General features: G+C 40.3%; 1 protein-coding gene across 16 annotated transcripts in view; it reads right to left on the reverse strand.

Moving 5' to 3' along the window:
• The window catches only part of MYO9A (myosin IXA), a 194,910-nt gene that overhangs the window by 94,389 nt on the left and 72,901 nt on the right, over positions 1-27,620 (reverse strand). For 15 of the 16 annotated variants that reach the window (XM_084532490.1, XM_084532487.1, XM_084532489.1 and 12 more), the window contains exons 4-9: positions 24,907-24,969; positions 22,368-22,467; positions 19,575-19,631; positions 15,351-15,448; positions 12,564-12,690; positions 4,870-4,959 (exon numbers count right to left, since the gene is read on the reverse strand). In XM_084532490.1, the coding sequence (XP_084388616.1) occupies positions 4,870-4,959; positions 12,564-12,690; positions 15,351-15,448; positions 19,575-19,631; positions 22,368-22,467; positions 24,907-24,969 (535 nt within the window). The remainder of the gene's footprint in view (positions 1-4,869; positions 4,960-12,563; positions 12,691-15,350; positions 15,449-19,574; positions 19,632-22,367; positions 22,468-24,906; positions 24,970-27,620) is intronic. The other variant, XM_084532484.1, reaches the window with a different exon arrangement.

The raw sequence follows: 27,620 nt of genomic DNA on the forward strand, positions 1-27,620 counted from the left end.
CAAGGCACAAAGTAATTGTCTCGGAGCCCTGCAGTAAGCTGAGGTGGAAAAAAACCAACAGAATTCTTTGAATTATTCAGATAGAAGCAGGAAGACAGATGTGGCCCAGAAGGGCAGTTCTTTGCGCAGATTAAGCTTAAGATGATGCTCAGATTACACACATAAGGAAGAGTGATTTTTTTTTTTTTTGGCTAGCAGCCCCCAGGTTCTCCAAAAAAGCTTTGATTAAAGTGCTTTGCTGGTGGACCTGCTGCATATTCCCTACCAGACATAAGTCAAGCTGCTTAGCATTCAGCATGTCTGTTGTTTTTTCTTTTGGATACCTGAAATGTGTCTTATGAAACTTTTCAACCTGCTGGGGAGGCTGCAAAAACACATGTAATGATAGATGAAGAAACAAAGTCTGGAATTGAGGGTAACATTAACTCTCAGAAGACATTACTTTTCTGCTACCATTAAAATCCCATTTTTCTCCATTTCATTTACATGCCTGTTGCAGTTCACCTTGTTAGGAAGGAGAACCATGGGGGCACTTGTGCAGCCACAGGGAAGGCAAACCTGAAGCAAAACACCACCCAAGGAATCAATGACTACTCTTGCTCCCGTAGCCAGATCTTCTCTTTTGAAAGGGTCCTCGCTGCCATATTTTGTTTGCTCACTCAAGTGGAATTGGCCAGCTCACTGTTATCAAACACAGCGCTCGCCCTGCGCAGACACACCGTGGTTTCTCTGGAAATCCATTAACTGCTGCTGGCTATGTTAATACACAGGCTCGCCCCTGATAGACGTTAGCAGCTGTTTTGGGCAACGAACCTAGACCTTTGAACAAAACTACAGCCTTTTATGCCTGTGCAGCCTTTTCTTAGTTTATCTACAGCACAGAGCTTCTGAACCTTAGCGCTAGACCAAATTATGCAGTCATTTCAAACACTGCATTAAAATACCATCCAGCTGCTATAAAAGGAAAAATGAATGGTTCCAGGAGGCAGCTCCACAGCAGACAGCCCACTGTGGGTCTGAAGATAAGAGGCAGCTGCCAGAGGTAAATATAAGCATTATTTATGGATGTGGTGTCCTTGCTCATCCGAATTTCAACAGCCATTGGAGATGCAGACTGGATGTGTACAGGAAACTCGCTCCCCACAGGGCTCAGCTACACAGGGGGTCCAATCAAGCCCACGTTTGCCATTAGTTCCAAAAAAAGGACTGCAACTACAAAGCAGGGTTGCTTTTTACCTTGTAATAGCCTGAGGACAGGCACCTTGAACTGGGAACTCTGTTCACAGTCTTTCCACTCCTGGTTGCATCCCTGCTCAATAGGTGTTGCTGTCACACATCTTGTACCCACCTGTGTGACACAAGTAAGATGAAATCTGTACATGTTGGGAAGAACTTGCTCAGCTGAAAACAGCACCAGCAGCTGCTGGGGCATAGGAGGGCAGTGCTTTTGCTTTTTGCTGAAGTCTCACCTTCCTACTGAAGTTGAATAATTATATGTTAACCTGACTGAGATCCTCCAAGGCTACCCATCTTATGAAAAGAAGCACAGAGTTGACAAAGCCAGCATTTCTGCCTAACTGAAAAATGGCATGCAACTCTTAAAAATAAAGCCAACAAGAAATGTTGTAATAAAGAAGTACAATATGAATAAACACAGAGACAGTTGCAGCTGTCATCTTCAACGCCATGGGCTTCAGGCCACTGGGATCTCCTGTTATAAATTGTCATCACAAACACTGCTAGAGGACATTTTGCAATACCTTTTACTCAAGCGTCAAAAGATGTCAGAATAAAATACCAAGTTTTACTTAAATTACTGCAGAGATGAACAGAACAGGCTTACAAAAGGAGTCTGATATAAATTTAGAACTGTTATGAAGGAGAATGTTTCAAAGGAGGAGCTGCCAACTGCTCGAACCACAGTTTCAAAAAAAGCCCTGAACCACACAACAGTGTTTCTAATCAGCGTACAATAACAACGCAGCGAGCAAGCATGCGGATGGGGAGGAATGCGGCATCGCTGCAAATCCAACAAAGGCATCCTCTTTGTGGGGCTGCAGCTTGGGACAATCGAAGAGAAAAGACTTCACTTTGTATAATAAAGCCCGATCTCAGCTCTGATGCTTCCAGGCTGGCTGCATCTCCTCTGCTCATCCAAGATTATTAAGGTGGGGTGGCAATGGTCACGGTGGGATCAGGAGGTTACAGACAGCACAGATCAGACTGCGATCAGACAGAGAGCATTTGCCATTTCACATACGGTATTTCCCATGTCGACTTGTCAGCCACACATATTCCAATGCTGTTTGATGGAAGAAATCAGCAAACACCAGCCCTTGTGCAGAGCTCACAGAGAAACAATTCCCAAACCTGGGCTGGAAGCACGTGGGAACCTCATCAAAGCTCAAAAACCCATTCAAAATGTAAGATCTCAAGGCTTTCTATGTATGAAAAACACTTATTTTAAATTAGAGCTCCCTCCTTATAACTCCTCTCCAATAACCAAAGCCTAAGAAGCACAAGACAACCAAGATCTGTACGTGCCTGGTCTGCAGCAGAGGACACACCACCTTGCTCACTGTGCCAGGGAATCTCATCAGCAGTACTGGAGGTAGATGCTCAGTGCTACCCCCAGAGACCCCAGATTTGCTATTTCCACACAACAGGTTTCAGGACAATTGATCTCACTTCTTAGAGTCCCTTCTTTCAGCGTAACGTTCGCTGAGTTTTTGCGCTTCTTTTAGTGACTGCTGCTCTGTCCAGACATTTGGGTGCAGGCTGCACATATAAAATTCTTCAAAGCCTTACAAGGCACTTGGTAGATCCAAGCTGCTCTTCTTGATGGTGTAAAAGAGCAAGTATATGCCAAGATAACATTTTTACAGTCCTTTTTTGAGAGCCACTGCCGTATAGCCTTTTCCAGACAAATTCCACTGAATTCCACTAAAATTTTCAGACAATCAATGATCTATGAAAAAAGCATCAAGCATTTTAGCATCTGGAAAATAATGTAGCTGCTACACACATCATTGCTTTATCAGGAAAGACAGCTATGAGCTGTAGGAGTCGTGGTGGGACAGTCATGTCTGCAAATCCTCAAAACCTCAAGCACTCCATCCATTTGAGCCAACTGTAATGCTCTTTTGTAAAATATACAAAAGTAACTGGTCTCTTGGTTCCCACTAAGGCCAACTGTGCTGCTGGTCCAATTAGTCATGAGTGGGACGATCAGATAGCACTGTCCTGTGCAAAGCCCTAAAATGTCCCACAAATCCTACGCTTCCTTCCTCATTCAGACAGATTGGGATGTCTCCTCTCCTGCTCCCCAAGACAAGGAGGAGACCTCTTGCTGCAGTGAGGTTGCAGTTAGAGCAGCTCAAATCCTGCTCTAGTGTACGGAGCAAAAGCCAGTCGGTGGTGAACCACAGAGCTCACTGGCAAATACATTTTGGCAGTCAGGGCGCTAATGCTGTAGGGACAGTGGACAGAAAGCACATGCAATGCCTGTCTTTTCTCGATGAAATTCATGGCTTCTTACTTAGTGATTTAGTCATGAGATTACTTTAGTGCATAATCATCATGTAATGAGCCACTGGAGTCTGATGCTCCTCTGTCTCCCCCCTCACCACACCCTGATTTTTTTTTTTATTTTTTATTTTTTTTTAAACCAGGTATTAGTAACAAACCTTTATCAATGAACACCTGAGATCTGTGAGCAGAGACATCACTAAGAACAAAGATACAATAAAAGCATATGTGTCCTTTGTTAGGAGAGATTCAAACTTTGCACAAGGGAAATAATTTCCAACATGAGAGGTTGGTTTCAGTTATGGAACTTGAACACACAATCTCAAAAGGGGAAAAAGAACAACAACGCAGAAATCAAAATATTTACAGACGACCCTAAATACATCACATTAAGCATTTATCTACTTCCAACATAACAGACTGATCTCACGGACATTGCTCAAGGTGTTGCATGTTCGCATACAACCATATGACAAGAAGGAACCAGCTTGGGCCACGCTCTACGCTCTTAAATTGAGGAACTCAAGAACAGTAGGTGCAGAAACAGCCAAAACAAGTCTTGCCACAGAACAGAGCTGATATGCTTTGGAGAATATAAGAAGAAAACAGAAGTATTTCTGTTTACCAGCCACAGAATGTAATTCAGAATTCCTGGAAACCTCATATTTAGGAAAAACATAAATTTGCTGACATTGTAATCCAAGTCAGACCATAATAAAGAAGTTACTTCATGCAGTGCCATCCCAAAGCTAGCAGCAGCACTGACTACCCTTGGAACAAGCTGAGAGAGGCTGATTGAGTCGTGGCCACCCCAAAGCACCATGCAAGGGCCGAGGACATGAGAGGTCTGCAAAAGCGATAATGGGAATTTTCTGCAGAGGATCTCCAGCTCCTCCCATACAGGACCCGTGACTAATGTAGGCACTTCAGAACCACGCCAAAAATGTCCTGGAGGTCTTAGATCACCTCTCTGTTGTGGGATGAATCAGTGCTGCAGTTTAGGGAATGATGTATGAAGACTACTACTTAACTCATATCACTCACATTCAGTGATGCACAACTCTGCTCTGGAGAACATTTACACAACTGTAAGTCATTAAAACAGTTAAACACAATCACAGAGCAACGCGTAAATCTGCTTTCCAAGAACAGTGTAGAAGGTAAAGTCAACTGTTTTCTAGCTCCACACACATCAGCTTCTCCTACATTTAACTAAAGTAAGTAAATAAATAAATACTAAAAGAAACTCTAGCAGAGCTAAGAGTACGTTTCAAACTCATTTCAAAGCTTTGAAAACCATCCCAAGAGTTTTCCTTTTAAAAATAAACATCGTGTACAGACCTCTGCTAGTTTGTAGGGTAAGATGAGCTTCTCTCCTACTGTCACTGTCTTTCTGGTAACCAGGGCCTCAAAGAGCATTTCTTCTTTTACCTGAAACAAAAATCTTGATGTTAACAATTATTCTAGGAATAAAAAAAAAAAAAAAAATCCATTCTGTTTCACCAGCCTTCACAAAGTTAATGTTCCATGCATAAGAATGAGCTAGATATTGGGAGAAGATAACTCAGCCCATAAATCCAGCATCAGAAAACAGACACCACAGTATTCAAGGGAACCTGATTTTCTGCATTCAGCCACCTCATTTCTAGCAAGTTCCCATTGGTCTCCTTTGTTCCTGCTGTAGCTCCTCCCTCCCATGCTTTTTCCCCCTTTGTTGGCAAAATAACTCAACTTTCTAGTGTTATCAAGATGACATAATACAAATTACTCTACAAACAAACCAAACAGTGTCACTGGTTTAAGAGATATATCTGGATGGGATTGGGTTTTAAATTCTTGTTTTGTTTTCTGTTTTTCAGGGTGGGGAGAAGGGAGGAATTAGAAGGAGAAAGAAACCTTTTGAAAAGAAAAGCACCTGATATTTGCTCTGATATTCACACCTGATATTTAACTCCCTGAAGAAACCAGTTCCCAACCAGGCGACAACCACTTGCTAATCAGCCATTTGCAGGAAAGTCAGTTGTATAAACACAGACACTTGGGCAAACAGGTAAATGGTGCCAACAAATTAAACATTCCCTGCTACTAATTGTCAGGAGAAAGCCTCCTGCGCCCCAAGATTCAAGTTCCTGTTATTTTCATCTTCTTGAGAAATCCCAAAGCGTGTCCTGTCTACCAGAACAGATGATGATATGCTCATGCATAAGTTATACCTAAATACTTCGAGTTATTCACTCCTCTCTTTGCTAAATTTCAATGTCAAAACTGAAATTCTTCATCTTGGTGAAAACCTTTGAGCCAGGACTTAGCAGCTATACCTTGACCCAGAGATACTGCCATCGGAGGATATGTAACACAGGCTGTACAAGCTGACTGCCCTAACCAAACAGCCCAATGTGGATACCAGACCTGTTCACATCACCTCTGTGGAAAGTTAGAAGCACCAAATCCATATTTCTGAAACCATCCTAGGCCTTTTTTATTTTTATCTATTTTTAAACACAGGTACATCCATTTATGATTTGGCATTGATGATGCTAAACTCAGCAGCTGATGTACTTTGGCTTATTGGTTTAACCCAATAATGAGTGTTGAGAGCAATGCAAACAAGCCAGTTGAGCCTAAGCTCACAAACCATTGCAAAAATTATTCCACTCTGGACAAAAAAAAAATATTTCTTTGTACCAGATGTACTGTCACAGGGTTTTCCCTGATACACTCCAATGAATTTGTATACAACTATTTTTTTCATGCAACACTCAGTAACAAAATCTTTTTGTGCCAGAGTGAGAAGTAGAAAACACCAAGTCACCGGGACACAGCCTTCACCTACCAACAAGTCCTTACCGTGAGGAATCAAACTTCAACACCTTGAGATTAATCTCACTTGTGCTCAGTAATACCCTAGAGCCCCCAGTTATTGCAATTTTATTTTGCCTTTCAAAACAAAGTGGGGGAAAAAAGTATCTTCTGGTTAGCCCGGAAATCCACAGCAAGTTTTCACATTTGGTTTCTATTCCTCTACATACAGCAAAATGGCAATTTGCTAGGCTCTCCAGCCAGAATGACTGATCATTTTCTGCATGTGCCACTAAAGCACGACCTGAATCGACCCAGTCCTCGTCTCGGCTCCAGGTCCCCACTCAGTTCTTCTTCAGTCCCAGGCTCCCGTCTCATCGAACGCAGTTGGGTTATTTGCTGACTCGAGCATGCAGCCAAAAGCAAAATGTGGACAATTTTTCAGCAGCTTGCAACTGCGGGACATCAGCTGACATCCCTCAATTGCAAAGCCTGGAACAAAAGTGAGTTTTACACCGTCCATTTTGCCGCATGAACAGCAAATGCGCTGAAGTAGGAACAAGGGAGGACTGCTGCAAACCCACAGCCTGCGTGCTGGCTTTTTTTTTTTTTTTGAAAAAAAAAAAAAAAAGCAATAGGCAGAGGGGTATCAGATGGTTACTAATCAAAACAGTCCAATGCAATATTCTTGGTGCCCAGACTAAACAGCCTGAATGCTTCCAAGTCTCAGATTTGTCAGTAAACATAGGCATTTTAAATGGTTTTAACAACTACCCGTACCCTTCGCCCTCCCCATCTGTCTGTGGTTCTCCATAGCTTCCTCTTCCCTGAGCTCTCTGGATGGGTAAGACCTGCAGATGTGTGTCCTACATCCCAACGCTGTTGATGATCTTTTCATGAGAAAACATACTTGGCAAGGATGGGATATTCAGCTCCAGACGGGGATCCTCCAGGTCTCTGCCCACAGCTAATGCCCAGCAGAGCTTGGTCTGATTACTTCACTGCTGAGAGTCAATACCTGACAAGGAGCACTGCTGATTTGGCCAAATTTTAATCAAAGGTCAGAGCTTTAAGGTGTCTGATTCCTGATATCCATAGGAGCTTTCTAAAGATGAATTCAGCATACAGCAATGACTAAAGATGTCTGGTGCACATGGTTGCTGTTTCCAAAGCACGCATCCCAAGCTTCCTCTGGCATTCAATATGCATAATATACTAAAATGGAGACAAAACCAACCTAGGAGATGAGCAAAGAAGAAAACACAACTTATTCCTTTAGTTTGTTCCCTGGGAGTCATACTTTTGGGTTACGTTTCATGGACGTTTGCTTTCCGGTGCTAAAAGGGCAAGTCTCAAAAAAGCTACATGGGCTGTAGGAGTTCCTACCTTAATTACAGGGACAAAACACAGATGTTAGAGTTGAATGCCACATGCAAGTTGAACGGATGCTGGGATGGCTGGTTGACTAGACCTCTAAAACACAGTTAAGGATGACCTCCAACACTGCCACTGCTGTAAATGTCAAGAGAGGGAGGCAGTAGGGACAGCAGGGACAGCCAGGCAGCCTCCCGCAAAGGCTGGACAGGAGCCCAGGCGGGCTGTGATTACTTCTCCTGTAATGCTAGGGTATTGTGTTATGAAGTAAAAGGAACCATTTCGAGCTTGAGAGCAAGAAATCTTATCTTTTTCTCTTTCCTTCTAGTTGCTTCCATATTTGAGAACAGGATTGAGATGCTCAGTGCTCGTTCGAAAGCTGCTTGGTATGGAACGTAAATACAGACAGTGCTAGGATGGACTTCATTTTCTATCAGCTCTTCCCGAGAAAGAGCAGAACTTTCTATTCTGACTTTCTTTCAAGCCAAGCTATCTGACTGGAGATCTGGCTCAGAGCTTCATAACCCCAAACTTAACCAGAGAAGGGATGCAGAAGAAAAGGCTGGATGCCATGCTGAGCGCAAAGCGCCTGCTGCCCCATAAACCTCACCTCCTTTTCCCTGCTCTGTTACATTCTGAGATGTCTATCACATGAGGAGCACGCTGTCTGTGGGATTCCTGTGCGCAGCCAAAGATAACTTTTTAGTAGACAAAAAGCTTCAGCACAGTTTCCTGGGGAGGTAGACGTTGGCTGCAAAAGCCAACATGGTCAATGTAAAAGAGAATTGGCAAAACTAATTTTGGATAGCTCATAATTTATATTTACCACTATTTGCATTGAGTCTGGTTATCTAAGCCTAACGACTGAATATAAAACTATTCAGTGAAGACAGAATTTGTCTTCCTTATTCAGCGCTCTCCATGGAAATAATTTCCAGTATTAGTAAATGCACATAATTAAAACATTCTTGCTCTTCTAATGTAAAAAATAGTCAACTTTAGGGTGATCTAACACTCAATCATTTCTAATGGATGACTTTTGATAATTATTCTTAGGAATTCAGAAATCAGAAACGTACCACAATAGTTTAATAAAACCACAGATCCTTGCCGACTTGCAGCCCAAAGATTGAGTTCAGCTACGAGTTCTGAACAAACAGCTCCTCAAGCTGAACTACAGCTCAGGGTGAATTACACATCCAAATACAAAACCCCTGCTGTTTTAAGTCCATGTTGCGAGGCTGGAGAATTTTTTTGTTTGGACTGATGGAAAGAGATGGATACCAATAAGCCCACAGAAGGAGCACTTCCAGGTTTTTCCCCAGAAGAGTTTTACACAATCCTCCATCGTTTCTGAAGAGGATTTCTCCCTCTGCCTGCAATAATTTCACTGCTTGCACAGACTTCCACGTCTGTTCAATCCATCAGGCAGAACTGACATCACGCTACAGCGCCGTATTTCAGCAAAGTTTAAACAAAGGCCGAGAAAAACCTGCCAAAACCCTCACATAATCCGCACGCTATGTCTATTCTTGAGGAAAGGAATCAGGGTCTTACTGTAAATGAAACAATGATCCACGGAGTCTGGCCAAAATCCTATATTGCAATTTGCTTTTTCAACAAATGCTGGTCTGAATGTTTTAATAAACTAAAAACATATTGGACTGGGCTGTCAGTATCTAAGAAAAATAAAATCCATCTCAGGTCATCAACTCCTCCCAGATTCCTTAAAAAATCTGCATATTAGCTTCATTTTATAGGATCAGAAGTCTTTTGATACAACGGAAGGATAGGTATCAGAAGAAAGAAAGAGAAAATGAGAAAAAGAGGGAGAAAAAGAAGGGTGCTGTTGCATTAACTACTGAAGGTTCCCCAATTGTCCTTAGAAACTCAAAGGCTCCATTCTTTCTAATGTAGAACAGCAAGCTCATGATACTTTTGGTCAGACTGGCCTTTGGAGGGGGGAAAACATGGCTAATTTTGCCTATTTGTTTCACTTCAGACACTCTGGTTGTTCTTCTCCCCAAGAAAGCAACCACTCCCTTGGTTATGTATATCAGGACCTCTGGATCCCTTCTTGGCAGCTCTCAGATACAACCAATTCAGTGCCCTTTCACCAAACCCAATTAGATTTTTCTCTTCTCTTTTTCTCATCAAATCCTTGAATGGACAAATTGAGAAGGTCATTTAAAGAAAACAAAACAAAAAAACACACACACACACAGAGGATTTTTCTCTGTATCAGATCACAGAATAGATGGTTCCTTGCATCATTTTGCTACACCCCAGCCTGTCCTGTCAAGCACTCAGTGGCTGTATGAAAAGAAATTTAAGTATTTGTCAACTATTAATTTTCTTCTGAGATGATTTTTCAGTCTTGGTAAGTAATAGCAAGAGCTAGGGAAGGAATTAGCAACTTTTTAAAGCCAATTCATATTTTTAGCAACAATGGCATGAAAAGCAGAACTGTATACTTTTCAGTGACCACAAAATAAATAAGTAAAATTAATTACCCAAATGAGACAAAAATACAAAGCGTCAAATTGTTTCAACCAATATTTTTGGTCTCTGGCTAAGATTTCAACCACACTTAATTTGGACAGTTTTAAGTAGCTAACTAAGTGCAATGTAATAATGCCTCATCTGTCTGAACCCTTTAGTCCTCCCTTTGGTCAAAATTGAATAAACATTACAAAAGATTTATTCAGGTCTGCAAATGCTGAGCATTTCAGAAACAAATCAGCTTCTTAAAAGGCATTTGCTGCCTTTATTTTGGCTGATCGGGGAGTGGGTCTATCAGAAATCTTACACCTGCGGGCAACATCTGCAGTTCCATCCAAATAAATGCAGCTTAAAGAACAAGCAACACTTATCCAAACACAGCAGCACCATTCACAAACCATACCTGAGATCTGCACCGCCGTTATCTAATTAACGAGCTTTTCATACTGTATAGGATCGGTCTGCTCACAAAAGACTTACCAAGAGCAACAGAAAGAGATCATTTTGCTTAGCTACACCAGATTCTAGTGCTTTTTCAAAATAGTAATGTTTATATATGTATGTATGTACGTATGTATATTTTCTACAAATTGTTGACACTATCTGCAAGTGAGCATGGTGTCCATACCTGTGCTGTACTGGAGCATGGCACTAAGCCACCATTGGATCTGTATGCCTCAACTGATGCATAATTTCAAATGCACACGTGCAAAAAATACGCTGATACCTTACAGCACACAGATGTTGCAAAAGAATTTGTTTGCAGAAGAAAGCCAGGGCAAAGACCCAAAGCCTGGAACTTCTTCAGATCTCTAAGTCACTCTCTTATTCAAAGCTTTTTTAAAAAATGATTACTTCTTAAATGACTTGGCACTCTTGCTATGACTTGATATGGCCATTTTTAACAGGGTCAGATCAACAACATTCTAGTCCAAACTCATATTTTCCTTCTGTTTATTTCTGCAGTCTGAAGTCCAAAATGCAAAGAGCATCCAGCTGCTTATACCCATACTTTACAGAAGCTTTCCCCTCCCTAAATTCAGAGCATTAATGAAGTGCTATGAAAATCTGAAAGCCAACTCCCAAGAGTTCAATGAGTAAGATAGCACAACAGCTGTTTGAGGGAAGGAATGAGAGAGCTTCACATGTGCACGAAAGGACAAGTTATCTTCTGACAGGAATATAAAATTAGCAGAAGTTAACCTTCCACACTGTCCAGCAAGTTTTGAGAAGGACCAAGGAAATCTAAGACAGTTGGAATTAGAGTGCTTTCCTCTGTTTCAGCAAGTTTGGATACGATGGGAATTGGTCAGGTGAGATGTGACAAGGACAATAACAAAAGAGCAGAGATTGTACAGTTGTTTTAACCAACTACAAGGATAACATTTCAGGATCACTTAGAGCTGCAAGTGACTTAGATGGCAAGGATTGCTTCTGGCCATCTGTATCCACATCAAGAGGTTTTGCCCATTGCTCTTGAACATGGAAAGCAAGCACAGGACAACTTGGCTCGCTGCAGTAAGAACTCCTGAGCAAATAATGCCACAGTTTCATAACCTGCACAAGCTAACAGGGCAGTCTGGTTAAGAACTTCTGCACTGACCTGCATAACTGGATATGGCCCAGGGCCATCAAGGCTGAGACACTGAAACCTGTCCCAAATGATACTGGTACAACAGTCATCCGCAGAGAACAAAATCCTCTTTGTAAAGGCTCTTACACAGTAAAACAGCAGATAGCATCATCAGGCTCAAAACAGAATTAGATAAATGCACGGATAGTAAGTCCATAAATGGGTACTACAGGAAGCAGACTGAGATGCACCCTCCAGTAAGTCTACCACAACCTTTGTGGATGCTGGCAGAGTAACAAGAGACTGCAAAATGCATTGAGTTCACTCAGAATCTCCTATTGCCACTACCTGTAACAGAAGAGTGGGTCTTAAAATTGCTCCGCTTTCTTGAATTGTTTCTAACAGAAATACTGGAACAGATTTCAGGAGCATTGGGGAATTCTGGTGAGGGAGCTGATGGCTGGCAATTAGAGAAAATAGCATGTTGAATGGCAGGTTTTCTTTCCACCTAAAACTGGCTTGCAATCTTCCAAATTTTAATCAAGGTAACACTATATTCAGTTAATTAAACAAGTGTATTGAAGCTGAAGATTAGGAAGAAAAAAACTTCACATGAAAAGCCTCATAAGAAAATCCTTGTAATGTCTCACTGGGAAACACAAACAGTCTACATTAACATAAGACAACAAGACAACTTACCATTCATTGTAACTGGAAACAAATTCTATTATAAAATAAAGGTAGTTCATTAAGCGTGAAAGTTACAGGGCAGAAAGCAAAGACTTACCTCCAACAGGTCCGACACGATAGGCAGTATTTCAGGGTTACAAATATCGATGGAATCATCCCGATAGGTCTTCTTTTTATAACGGATGTTTCCCAGATGTAGTATTGCAGACAAGAGAGAAAAAATTCTAAAGAAAATAGAGAGATCTCATTTTCATTTTTTTTCCTTTCTTTTTTTCTTAAAGCTAATGAAAAAGCAAACCACATGTTCAATGCCAAAATTGGCTGCAAAACTTTTTCAAATATTTATCAGGATCCCATCACCATGAAAGCTGAAAAGCTACAAAAACACTTCCAAATTCTGTTTAAAAGAATGCAGCACTTCTCAGTCCACGACTTGTACAAAATATCCTGCCCTTTCCACAATCCCTTCAGTTCCCAGACATCCAAGTGCCATCTTCATATTTGACTCATCCTCTAATTTTTAGTCTGAAGCAGTTTCTGTCCCAAATCTCCAAGTGTTTCTTAAAAATGATGCTCAAAATAAGCATCCACTTTGTAATTTTTTTCCATTTAGTCAAGTACTAAACTTGCAACAGTACAGCCTTCTTGAGAAGTATTCTGCAAAATCATTCAGGTCACCTAATTCTCAGCCTGAAGTTCAACACATTAAACCCATGGTTACAAAATGGCACCCTATATGAACTACAAAATGAAATCATCAGGATGAATGATGGCTGACTTCAGCTATATACTCCATTTGTCCCTCATTCTACACACTCTGGGGAGCTAAAAATGATTAAAATTGAACTTGATTCCTAGCCATGTCACCAGTGTGTCTGGACAACACAACTTCACCACTCCAAGCCTGTCCTTCATTATCTCTAAAATGGGTATACTGATTCCTCATCATGAATTACTTGAATGCCTTTATAAACAATTTTCTTCTGTAGCTGTTTCCACAAAGGTGAAAGCCCATGCTTTGCTATAAACAATCACTTCAGAAAGTAATAACAGCACTTAAAATGCCCTTCCCTTTTTTGCTCAGCTGGAGGTGGTTACTTTTTCTTGTTGAACTTGCACAATGCCAAGTAGAACAGATTTGCTCATACAGCGAAGAATCTGCTACATTTTTTTTTAAGAGAGGCAGACATGCTTTTGACAACACGCACTAGCAGAAATACAAGAACTTGTCCACCAAGTAAAGTTATTGCACAGTAAATCAAAATGACATCCTACTCCATTCAGTCCAGACACTTACCGATTGCTTTACTCTGCCAATTAAAGTACCTTGCCGTACTGCAACCCTGCACTGTAAGCAGGCTTTAGAAAATCCTTGTCACTGAAACCTGATTCTTGCTGCATAACAAGTCACCTGGGGCAGAATACAGGAAGCAATTTGGTTCTGCGCTACTAGCTCCTTGCTGCTGCAGTATCTGCAAAGCAGCTTTGTCTCAAGTGGGATGCAGTGGCATTTGCTCATGGAGTGAAGATGCGTGATGCTTGCAGGAGAACGTGAGCATGTGCTTGGTGCAAAGCAGACACACGTGAAGAATAAGGATCTATACTGACATATACCCTATTCATAGTAAAAACATGTATATTTGGCTTATCTATTTGTGTGGAATGTATAGAGAAAAAGCAGTATTGATTTCAGAATTAATTTGTTACGCTTGGGATAAAGCATGAACTTAGAAAAATGATTTTTGGGTAGGTGAAATAAGTTCTTATTGGATCAAAATGCAGGACAATGTCTCACACTTAAGGGCTTATAGCTGGCTCAGACACGTGTTAAAAGGAAAGAAAAACAATGCTTAAAAAAGAAGGGAGGTAATCCACCCAATTGCAAAATAATGCTAGCTGTTAGCATCTTAAATGTCATCTACCCAAGGGTTTCAAGTGCCATTAGCACAAAGCAGTAATTCCTTGTTCCCACATAAACCTCCAGGATTTCCGATAAAGGAACAAGGTTCATTAAATTACCATTTGAACATTTTTACCTAAAAAAGCACAAGCTTTCTCACTGTGTTCCAGCTACTGATTTGCCTTTCAGCAATACTTATGATGTCAAGAAAAAAAACAAACAACACAACACAACAAAATCACTGTAAGATCATTTTTCAATACCTATTTTTCTAAGCCTGTTCCTAACCTTAGTAACTTACTTGTCAAATTCATTCAAACCTACTTGAGACTTTGGAACAATGAAGTCAGTCAACGATTAACACAACAGGAATTACTTTGTGGTTTCAGTGAAGGACAATCTTCATGTAAAGCATGTAATTCCTTGCACTCAGTGGAAGACAGTATTGCAAGCCAACTACAAAAATCTAGGTTTTCAACTGGCACCTTCACTGTGTTGGTGAATGAAGGCCAATTGGAAATGAGCCCTCAAAACCAGCAATTGCATGGAAGGGGATTAAGTGTGATGACTAATAATCCGGATTTCTAATTAAAACAGGATCTGGATTCATGACATGCAGAGTAAAGCATGACTATTCATGAACAGTACAAAATATATTTCCAGGTACCAACTTCCTGCCAACACTCATTTTACATAAAGAGTCATTAACTACACTAATGATGGGCATAGTTTGCTTATGCCTTTATATTTTGTTTACTCCTTTATTGTATGAATGGTCAAGCACCATTCTTCTTTCTCACCAGCCTGAAACATTATGCAGAGCAAAACAGTTATGTTAGCAAAAATTATGTGATTTTTTCTCACTATTTAGGGAGACTGTATTTACAGTAATATTATATACATATTTTATATTATCATATTATTTCAATTAATCAATATAATCTCTAATATGTTAATACATGTTAATATGGAAAAGAAACTCACTGTCTGCGAGTCTTGGGAAGAAACCCCACCATCTCCATGGCGAGTTGTAGACGCTCAAAGTCATGCTTCAAGTCCTCCCCTTCGACGGAAAAGCAGTCCTGTTGGGGTCAAAGAGAAAGATTAAGCATTGACACAAATAGAGGTCAGAACAGGTCCAGATGGCCAAGTCAGCACTTCATAAATATCATCCTGTGATTTCCAAGTCTTTTATCAGCAACTAGGACATTTCCAATCTGGCACTGGGAAAATGAGATATACAGGAGGCCCTGTTAACACGATGCAGACTAACGGTGGCTAATTACCCAACACCCACCCCCTCGGACACTGCTCTGAATCCTGTTCCTGAGAGAGAGCACAAATGCACAGCACCAGAGCAGACAGAGCAAGAAGCACATATGGGATGCAATTAAAATCCAGGATTAGCTCCAGGGGTAAGGCACAATTTTTCTTCTTAAATATTGGAAAACACGTTCACAATTTTAAATCAAATAATAAATAACAATAATCAAGCTGTCTAGAAGAATCAGTTTTTCAGTAGTCTCTGTATAAGCAAATCAGAGTTGTCATATTTAAAGTAGCACTACTTGGCAAGAGTTTTGGACAAAAAACATATAGAAAGGCTGTGAATTAACAACAATACGCTGTGCATTGTTAACATTTACAGGCAGTTTATTCCACATTAAGTCCCGGTCCATTAAGAGTTCCTGTGAGTAAATGAGAAGAGTTCTGTTTTAAACTGCTTCAAAATAAAATGCATGTAATTCCATGTAATCAGTGAGTGAAATGCTGCATAATGAAGGAAAAGTTTCAAACATTTTATTCACTATTCTAAATGCTGGTGCATTTTCTTTGGGAATTTGAAGTCCACCACTTTTTATATCTCCCAGAGGCTAACGCGCCATGGCTGAACACTTTAGCTATCCAGATTCTCCTCAAACTGATGGAAGTCACTGATGCTTTCAAAGAAATCAGATGACTTGCTGAATCCAAATAACACTGACCTACACCAATATTTAGAGAACATAGTGAAACTTACTCTCCTTAACTTAGTAAATGAACTAGCAATGCCAAGAACCTTTTGCAGGGTTTGACTCACCTTGGGTCCCCTTGGATTATTTATTATTCTCTCTCTTCATAGCCCAGATTTAATATTTTTCCCATTGCTAGCTACAGAAATCCCCGATCTCCAAGTAGGTTATTATGTATCACACAATATAGCGTTATCTTAAATATCAAAATATTTAGTAACACTTAAATAGAGATTCTCTACAAGTTAATCCAGGTGTATAATTTAAAAATTGCTGCTGCTGCTGTAGTGACAATGAATTAAAGCAGCTACATCCACGGTTTCTTTTGGTCATTTGTCTGTGAATCATTCTTACACCGTGAGCAAGCGTGCACAGACTTCTGCACAAACAGATCTGAAAATCTGTACTGAACAAAGCTACATGAATACAAAAGTGAACATCATTAAACAGATACCAAGTAGTCTTAAAATATGAAAATCATAAACGTAGAATATATAAAATTATTTTATCATATCAGTTTTGCATCTCACAATAGATGCAAAGCAGGCATTTTAAGCCTTACTGAGGTATCAGTGGTATGTTCTTCATCCCACTAGGTAGCATCAGTAAAGTGATAGCTACCAATTATAAAGAGACATTCTTATTTAAGATATTTATGCCAACATAGGAAATTCCTCAAACAGTAGTCCCGTCCCCTCAACTAAACACTCAAGAAGCTCAGAGCACTGCCATAAACCCAGATAACCAAAAATAAAATCTATTGTCAATCCTCAGGGGCAACAAGTCACTACTGCACTGCCTATTTAGAGATGTTGATGAACAGCAGAATCATTCTGTGTAATTTTTAAAACCATACCAACAATCAATGAACACAGAGTTTTAAAATAAACTAGAAAATACCATTTCTGCCTTTCTTAAGAAATACTCCTTAATGAGTGAACCTTTCATTTTTTGTTACAGGTTATTGAAATTTGCCCTCAACAGTAACAGATGTATAGGCTATTTGCACAATTTATTGAAAGGAGTGCTGTATTGACAACTACACTATATATCAGTAGGGACCAGCAATGGGGTTATATAAATCATACAATATCAGGATAAAACTGTTTTACTCCTAACTCAAACCTGGGCTGATTAGCATCCCTGGTCACTACAAATACACTGCAGATAACTTGGAGGAGTTTTCACCCTCACTAAGGCAGGACCTGGAGGCTGCAGAACAAAAAATGCCTTGCAAATTCTACAAATAAGGTCTTTTTAAAAATCTTTTTAAAGGGATAACAAGTGCCACTCCTACTGGCCATCCACATTCCCAGAAACAAATTCATTTTGTGGCATCGTTCATCCAAAATTGAGTCACAGGACAACACTGAAATACCAGAGCAGACTCAAAAGTAGTACAATCTATGCCAAAGGCAATTTAATGAACAATTTACATAACAATTCCCAAACTCATTAATCTGTATGGAAAAGTTTTTTGGAAATTATCTACTTAAAAGCAGATGCACTTGATAGTATTCCAGGTCTGTGCTAGGTACTGTTTCCTAATGGATGATTTCATATATATATTATATATATATATATAAAATATACATACATATATATGTCTATATAGAGAGTGTGTGTGTGTCTGTATAAATACACATACCTATATATGAGTTTCACTGATATTAGGGCAGACAAATGTTACAAAATCTATGCCCATATACCAAAATAGTTATTAACATTCTGCTGGTCCAATTAGTTTCCCAGAGTGTTCAACACTTCGAAACAGCTGTGAGTTCCCTGCTTACTGTCAAACTGAAGCAATCCCTGGATTTCCAGGAAACCCTTAAAGAAGATACAGAAGGGTTTCTTTATAAGCTGAAAGTGCAGCAGGTAGAGCCCATTCCTTTTGCCACTAGTCCCTTGGAGGGAAAAGGCCAGAGGATGTTTAAGAGCAAATCTTCACTGAAGCCAAGACGTGATCTACCAGGAACATCATGGAAAACAACCCTGAGCAAATAAAACACCAGATCAACAGCCAAATTGTAAGGGCACACAGTTTTGCTATGCAAAATAAGGCAACAAACCTGGGGCTTGGTTTTCTTGGCGTTTCTCCAGTCGATTGTCCTAACCCACTCCTAAAGCAATTAAAGTCTTTGCAACTCATTACAGCATCTTGAGGCATACAGAGAAACATCCACTCTTTGCTCTCTGGTCTCATAGAGCCTCATAATGATGCTAATACAACATTTGACATTTTAAACCTCCGGAGGCCAGACTGCCTTCCCTTCCTCCTCTCCTAACGAAGGTTTGCATCTGAAGGCTTGCTGGCAATGTGCTGATTTAGCCTCAGAGAACCACAGCTCCTTACCAGATAACCTTTTCTTCCAGATACATTCACTGGGTTTGGCAACCATTAAGTGAACGGCAAAATTAGCACGGACAACATGCAGCTGGTTGAAAACATGCTTTCTGGTGCAAGACACAACCGACGCAGACCATCACGGGGACACAGCTGCAGGCCACACAAACCCAAAGCACACCACTGACCAAAGCCACCGCCTCTGCCTTAGATGCAAAAGAGGAGCTGAGGAAGGTAAGAAGCATCATGGTCCCTTTTTTGGGTAGATCCATATGGAAAGGACACCAGAACTATTTTAGGAGAAGAAATTGTTTGCATTCTCAGTAATAGCAGGATTTGATTGTCCCACAGATGGCTGAAGGGTGCTTTTGGTTTTGTTGTCTTTTTCCTGGAAGCTGGATGGCAGATAGGCTGCAACAATCACCATAAGTTGACGCTAAACAGGCCATCTCTTAGCGCTTCCAGAGGCTGATTTGCAGTTGTATCAGGAAGCAATTACACTTCTCACAATGCTTCCACATCACAAATTACTATGTGATGACCAATTTACACGAAACAATGTGTATTATATATCAGGAAGGAACGACTGAAAACTAGGTGACCGAATCCAAACCAAGCTGCTGAAGAAGCTTTCCAGATGGAAGTAAGCAAAAAAGGGCAACAGAAAGAGCATCTATGTTGTCACCAGATAACACACAAGCAACACCACCATAGGGCAGGGGAAAGGGTCATTAACAGGTTAAATTTCATTTCATTTCTGCTCGTGGCTTGTTGCACCTCCCAAATTCAAGTGAGCAAAAGGAGCAGCCCTGCACCAGCGACACAGAAGACGCGTGTACTTGTACTGACCGGCTCAGAGTCATAGCAATACTCATCCCAGCTCTGTCTGAGGGGTTTCTTTGTCATCTGAAAGCAAGGCAGACCGAGTTAAGTAGCATTCGGACCAAACACGACACCCACCACCGGCTCTTCAGGCAGGGCAGCAATGGTGACCTCCCAAGTAAAATAATTGTTACTATTCTGTGCAGTCATTCCTGATCTTCTTTTTCAGCATGAAGTAAGATTTATAGTTCTTTCAAGGCCTGTGATGCTCTGATTTCTGCTCCCAGTGTTTTCAAGGTAGTGGGGATTTCTCAGGCTATCAGCTTAATGAACTTTTAAGAGAATTCAACTGCCATGGTTGGAAAAATCTTTGTTTTGCTGAGAGCAAAGAGGTATTCAAGCAGAGTTGATTTTTGTTTCCATTCTCAACCTCTCTCTAGACCTGTATACGTGCTGCAAAATTGAGTTCTTGGTTGAAAGCACTTTCTTTTTCTGAGTTTCTAACTTTTTCCTATCAGACAGTGATGAACTTGAAAGGCATCGCAGGAGCGCAGGACTTACACAGGCTCAGGACTTGGTGTTCCTGAGAGGGACACAGACACAGCACCGCAGCTCCTGTTGCAATTAAATATGGATCTAATATTGCAAATTACTAATTTCAGAATTGATAAATATGGATGTAGAACACAGAAAATATTTAGCAAATTGCAGGGTAGGACTCTTATCATTGGTATGAGACTGAGACGCCGTCCAAACTCGGGATATTTTAAGTAAATTTGATTTTAAAAAAACAAAAGTGAAAATATTTTTTGTCCAACCTGCTTCCTACATTTACAGATCAACAAAACACTCCATTATTTCGCTGAAGGACCTGAATAGATTATTTCTCATATGAAATGAAAAATACATTTTTATTTTGCATAACAATGTGAGTTGAAGAACCTGGGAAAATAAAATAATGTTTGACTTGAGGATTGAGTCAGTCCTTGACTTAAGGGGCCTGATTCAGTATTTTATAGCTTTTAAATTTTAGTATTTAATTTTAGTTACACACTTATGCTCACTTCTGGGCTTGTTCTTTTCCCTCTCTAAAACGCAGGGATTTCCCTAGGACACATTCAAGAACTTACTGAGAATGCTCAAGGGTCATTTTACTACTTTTCCCTTATAGGTCTGCAGAGTTTCTCTCCCCATTCATCCATTACTACTTTTTCCTTCCTCCTCCTCATTTTCCTTTTTTCCTCTTTTCCTACAGGACACGGGAAGGCAGTTACTGCATTGTTGGGAATCCTAAATATAAAACAATGCACTGAACTCATCTTTAGGAGCCATTTTCTCATAGTTGTCAGTGTTACCTGATCTCCCTAACATGAATGCTAAATGCAGTAAAATGATTACAGAATACCCCAAAGCCCCAAATGTTACTACTCTCCATAAACTGTGTTCAAGTAAATCCGGAGTCTGCTTCCTTCATCTGCTGGATGTACCTCAGCATCCTCCTGCAGCCTTCGTGCCCCAGCAGAGTAATTTTGGTTAAAATAAACACTTAACAACCTAAAATATCACACTACTATCAGATCCACACACTATGCACCATGAAATTCATTACTATGCTTTAAATATTAATGACCTTAAACATTAAAATGCTACTAAATAAAGGGAAGGACTATAATTAAAAGCAATATTTTAGGCTAACACAGAACTACCGGACTGCCCAACAAAATCTGTGAATCTGACAAAACATTCCATCCAAATTATCTTGGCATTTTTTAGCTGAAAAACTGCAGCGCAGATGGTCGCAAAGAACACACCACGTTCTCCAACCTCTGCACTGCTTCCGAGCACAGGAGGCACAAACAGAGAGAGAGCAAAAGCGTTAAACTCTTAGTATGTTCTTCATTTGAGCAAATTTCCTGATCCTGCTAAGAGTTGGTGGTAGCCATTAATATCACAATATATTTTGGCTTTGATAGTCCACTTTAAAAATCCTTAAAAAGCCCTGGATAATTGAGATATATTACAGAGCTAAATTATATTTCTAGAAAGACTAAAGGTTATTTGCATTGCACACTGCATGTAAGTTGCTCTCCAACTTGTGGGCTAAATCAGTCTTTATTGCTAATCATGTCTCAAGTCCAAGTAAACGGCAATTAGAGTTAAAATCAACGTGTAACCTAAGTGCTGTTCTATGTCATCCTACGCCATTAATTATGTTTTTGAACAAAAAACAGTAAATTCCCTCTTTGCAAGCATCAATGCATATTAAACAACTGACGTAAATTACATTTTCTAAAGTTTGAAGTTAATTGGCCATTGGTAATACCTCACACATTTTTAATTCTGACATTTTCAATAGTTTTTATGTTTTTATATTAAGCTTCTTGTGTCATTAAATTCAAAGGCTCATGCAAACAGCCAGCCAAAATTAGGACTATCTTATTCAAGATACTACTTCTTAATGGTCTACTGGCATCACACATTTTTCTCTTTTCTTCTGCTCAGCAGACAGATGTTAATGACTAAACATTAATTCAGAGAACAGGTAGGTTATCACTGTTCCTCCCTTATATGCATTGTGTTTATAGTCATCTATTTAACATATCCCAGTTAGGGGACAGAAAATGGAAAACACCGATTTTTCCATACTATCAGGTGTTCAGATTGCCAACACCGATTAATTTCCAGTGTCGGACCACTGCCTATAGAGCACTGAGACAACCCATTTTAATTACTGCACACATTTTCTTCATTAGCATTAAGCTTCAGTGGTGGAAAAGACAAGACCATGTACTGCCAGCACTACTGGTAGATTATTCCCACCTGGTTGAGGTAATGATATTCCTCAGGCTGCTTAAGATGAAATGCTGATCTCTCTTCCTCACTTGCTCCTGCCAGGAGGTAATAAAATACATGGTAGTTCCTGGTAACAAAGAAAAAAAGATGTTAAACATGAAAACAACCAGCAGCATTGAGTAGATAAACACACATAAACCTCATAACTTCATTTTCCAGCTTCTGAACTTGGACTTGTGTGCAAAGTTTTAATCCATAGATTGGGAGAAGTCCCATGTTTTTTAGCTAGTAGGGCAATTTTGAATGAAGTTAGAATTTTAGGGAATAGAACAGCAAAATAAGAAACTAAAAAATTCATAAATTTGGAAAGGATAACAACCGCTGAGTCCCATGTCACCAAAGACCTCCAGATAAGAGACAAGCCCAATCTCCATCTCGTATTGGACTAATCTTGCTTTGATGCAGAAACAGATGAAAGCTTCAAAGACGATTTACAAAGATTTTTTTAGATCTAACATATAAATATACAATAAAGCCTTCTGCAATGACTGGAACGCTCGACACTGATGGTGGTTTAGGAATGGCCTGAGACCACTGTACATCGATGCAAAAGATTAAACCAATTAATGGAGAATTAGATCTGCCTTTCTGTCCAAGGACGCCCACTCTCCAAGAATATACTTAAAGAATTCCTAACCGACATCGTCGTGTTTTCCTCCAGAAACATGTGCAATATTTATTGGAATCAAAACACTTTTGCAATGCAGAAATTATTACTTTTTAATACTTCATTGCCACAACAAAGTAATACTTTTGCAGTTGCAGTTCTGTATGACAGAATGGAAAAATCTTCAATTTTTATGGTTACTCAAATACTTGGAATACTTGAATTTTACTAAAAAAAACACAAGTGACACTCATCTGTTTTGCTTCAAAACAACTACGACATGGATTAATGCTAACAGCATAGCAGAATGTAAAACCACAACTTTGGTTTATGCCAGACATTTTCCAAGAGAAATCAAGTTAATAATTACAGCACCCAACAGCGCATTTATCAAGTCTGAGGCTGTGTGTGCCATCTAACTTTGGGACCAATCCATCAGCATTAGAGAAAACTTCCCGCACATCTATCCCAAAAGGGAAGCACAGACAGAAGTGCCAGTAGTTGAAAGACGACAAATGATGGAGAGTTAGAAGCAGCAAACTTATTACAATCAGAATAAACAGTTACTGAAGAGGACGTAGCAATTAATATGTTGCAATTAGGAAAGAATAATTTGCTTAAATTTGTTGTCTATATAATCTTAGCTTTTTCTAGAGGCCTTTCTGATGTTTTCAATCTGTTAAGAGCTATAAAATAGAATTAAAATGTCATCTTGTCCCCAAATTAGATATTAAGTAGTTTACAAGTTGTGCAAGAAAACAAATGGTATGTGATAATCCATATGACATTAATCATACAGACAATGGAAAATATAAGTCAAGGACTGTTAATAAAATAACAAAGTCTCTTTTCCCTGGGTAGTACATTCCTCCCTAAACAGGCAAGGAGACAGCAAAAACAGGCTTCTATGGCCAGACAGCATCTTAGGAAACAAAGCCTGAAACTAGACAGACTTCGGTGCCTGAGTCCAAAATTATGAATAAACACATGCATATAAATATAATAAAAAAACAGCAGAAGTAAACATAACAAAAATTGCAATGAATAGGATTTTTTTTTCAGTTTCAGATACACCTTCCCCATCACCCAGAGCACTACCAATGGTTCTAGGTACAGCATCCTCCATCTGCGTGGGGCTTCAAGGAGCACAAGTTCTAGGCCCTGAAGATGACCAAACTGGGGGGGTTGATGAATATTTAATGCAGGACCTGTCACGAGGATTGGTTTTACCCTTTAACCCCATGCAACCAAGAAATGTGCTGAAGGGCTGGAGCTTTCCAGCCCAGCAGCTAGGTGCCCGCAGGCTTGCTGGCTGGCACAATGCACCCCCCACTCTTTGCTGCCCCATCCCACGGGATGTTCCCTTTGGAAATGGGAGTGGCAAGTTTCCAACAGCCCTGGCTGCAGAGAGCAAAACACCTTTCCCCCTTGGCTGCTGTTCTGCTAGGCTACAACAGCAGACCCAGTGCCTGTAGCCATTTGAAAGATACAGATCCTGCTCAGTTATCTCAGCAAGTTTTTGGCAGCGTCCTTCCCTCCGTGCACAGGTATTTGCTGCTTCACTGAGTCGTTACGGTATGTGTGACCACTGACGTGTGGTTTTTTTTTTTTTTTTTTTTTTTGAATAAAAGACATGTTCAGGGGGCCAGCCCATGCGATGATACAATTTAGTGTCACCCACTCCGGACCCACACTAAGAGCTGTTGGAGTTTGGGCTTGTCTCCTCAAGCCAAGATGGTACAAAATGTAAACACGGACTTTATCCGTGAAGCACACGGCTAGAAGTGCGAAATCCCGATTCCCTGTGCCAGTTCAAACAGGGATTTAAGCCGTCTGCGCCATGCTATCAACACATTCAAGAGTCAAAGCCAAGCATGGAAGCAAAACACAGGCACCTACCGTTCGTTGTGCTCCTGGTACACGAGTCTGGACTTCTCCAGCAGATACTTTTCAACATAAGCACTGGAAGGAGAAATAAAAGCGTTATTCATTGACCCAATATTCAACTTAAATGAACACAGCTTTACTGGGACTTTTCAGTTTTAGTACACAAAAAAGTTTCAGCCTTGTTTCACTTAGTTATATAAATTTCTTCCTAGGCAGAACAAGCCCAATATTATGTTTGGCTTTTGAGGTTTTTTGGTTTGATACAAAGCCAAAACTAACTTGGATATGAAAAACATGATCTCAGACGAGTTAGCCTATGGGTAGGGAGTGCAGGGGGAAATTCTGACAGAAACTAAGAATCTCTGATACCTATTTAATCCAAAGCCAGCAAAATAAAATCGCTTGCAGACTGAAATTCATGCACAAATCCTACTTCAACAAGAAATACATCTGGATGCAGAAGTTTGCAAGATAAGATTTAGCTGCAGATTCATTACCCAAATTACCACCCCCTCTCCCACAACAGCCACTTCTCAACAAAAACCTGGGTTATTAACTTGTGGCTACGGTCAGAAAACAAACAACTGCAGAAGCTCCTTACTGGAGCTTACGTTTATCCTAACAGCCTCATAATGAACTTATTTCATCTACATATTAATACAAAGCTTTGCTAGCTGAAGCAAGCTTCGGCGTGTTCTCTGTTTGTTTATTTGTTTTGTGTGCAATACCAACCAGTAACGATAGGGATTTAGAAACTGGAGCTATAATTGCCAATGGAGATGGTGTAACACGAAACACAAAAGCAGAGGCTGGGCTTTTCCAGCTACCGGCTCGCAGCGCGGTGGCACCGACACGGGCAGCAAGGTGCAAGCCCAGAACCCAAGGAAGCTTGGACACGGTAGGACAACACGGTGCTCGCATCTCCACCTCTAATAGGGAGGATGTTACTGGGGGCTCAGTCCCTCTCCTCTGCCTTCATGGAAAAATCAGCCACGTGGTCGTGCCCAAAGGCATTCGATGACTCCTAGGGCAGGCAGCACTGAGGAGAGGCCACTGGAACAGGCACACCCTCAGGAGGCTCTTGCTGTGCAGGAAGAGTAAGGATGTGCAGACAGGCTGCAGCACAGCACCATTTTCCTGTGCATGCTGTGCACCACAGGTTTTTTTCTTGTTTATTCCCTGTGAGGAAGCTGACAAAAGCTATGGATATTCCTTGCCAAGAGGTTTCCTTTGCATCCCCCCTTCTAACCTTAAGCACGGGCTTGTGTTTCACCAAGTTTTCAAGGCAGGACATGAGGTTCCCTGTAGACTCAGGGAGTAGATGGGGTAACCCAGGAAGGTATCAGAGCGTCTGCTGTAGGATGAGTTGGATCGAGTCCACTGTTCCCGACGTTTAATCCCTTCCCCTGTGATTTCTGCTCTTATTATAGACCCAAAATAAAGTCTTATACAATAATTTAGGTTGGAAGGGTCCTCTGGAGGTCATCTGGTCCAACCCAGTATTTAAAGCAGGGCCAATTTTTTTTTTTTTTTTTTTTTTTGGTGGGATGGGGGGTAGATGCATGCAAATGCTGTTCTGGTAAGATGTTTGCTCAGTGGGAAGGCCATAAAGAATACACGTCCAAGGAAAAAACTATGCCCCCTTATTTCAATAGGATAGTGAAAAGGAAAAGAACCTATGTATAAAACAGCAAACCCCCTCAAAATCTTTTCTATTTACTGCTGTCAATGATACAGAAACCGCCTTATCATTACTCACAGTTTTACCAGTAAAGAGTTTCTGAGAGTATGATTTCATGCAAAATATTCATTTAACCACGCTACAGAACCTGTACCTGGTATACCAGGTAATATCAACCGAAACTCGAGAATGAATTTCGCATACAAATACCACCATGCAAAATACCCAAGCACTGTGTTTGAAAGTGCTGCCTCTTGCTATTTGTGATACAGCCCCATGCTGCTGCACAAATTTAATTAAAATGTCTCCCATCTGGCTGTTCTGCAATTTTAAGGAGTATGTAAGATGTTGAGGCTTTTGATCATCTTAGGAGGACTGAACACGTTGCAACGACCTTCCTCCCAGTTCACTTATCACTGAACAGGACATAATAAATTCATAAAGCCTTATGGGAATGCACTTCAACGTAGCCATTGCTCATGCTCCACTGATTTCAAACGAATCTTCAAAGGCTTCATTTCGTGGGGTGGGGTTGGCTGCTACTACATCTCTCGGCTATTACATCTCTTAAGTTGAAATTCCCTTCAAGTTTGGGTCATTATCTGCATATAGTTTGTAATCAAATATCCAACTGCTATTTTCAGCCTATGAACGGAGCAAAATTCTGATTCGGTACTGCAAATTGCACTTATATTAACAAAACAAATTGCATGCACAAAATGGGGACAGAGCTGATTTGTGTAAGCACAGATTTTAAGCACACAGTCTGACAAATTTTAAAAGAGTGCTTGTGATCTTCCTCCTAAGATTATGGAAAAAAAAAAATTACTGTCATAGGCCAGGAACAACTCACAGGTTGGTGTTTTTGTTTTGTTTTTTAAAGAAAAGGGAGAAAAATTGTCTTATTTTTTAGAACTGGAGCATACAAATGCAATGCTATTTGCAGGTAACTGCAAACCATCAATAGAGGCCACTACCAGAGAGCTGGCACAGCACACCAAGACAATACATTGTTATGGCATTTGCCAGATTCTACCCTATGCTT

The sequence above is a fragment of the Aythya ferina genome, assembly GCF_964211825.1.
Source record: "Aythya ferina genome assembly, chromosome: 11".
Lineage (NCBI taxonomy): Eukaryota > Metazoa > Chordata > Aves > Anseriformes > Anatidae > Aythya > Aythya ferina.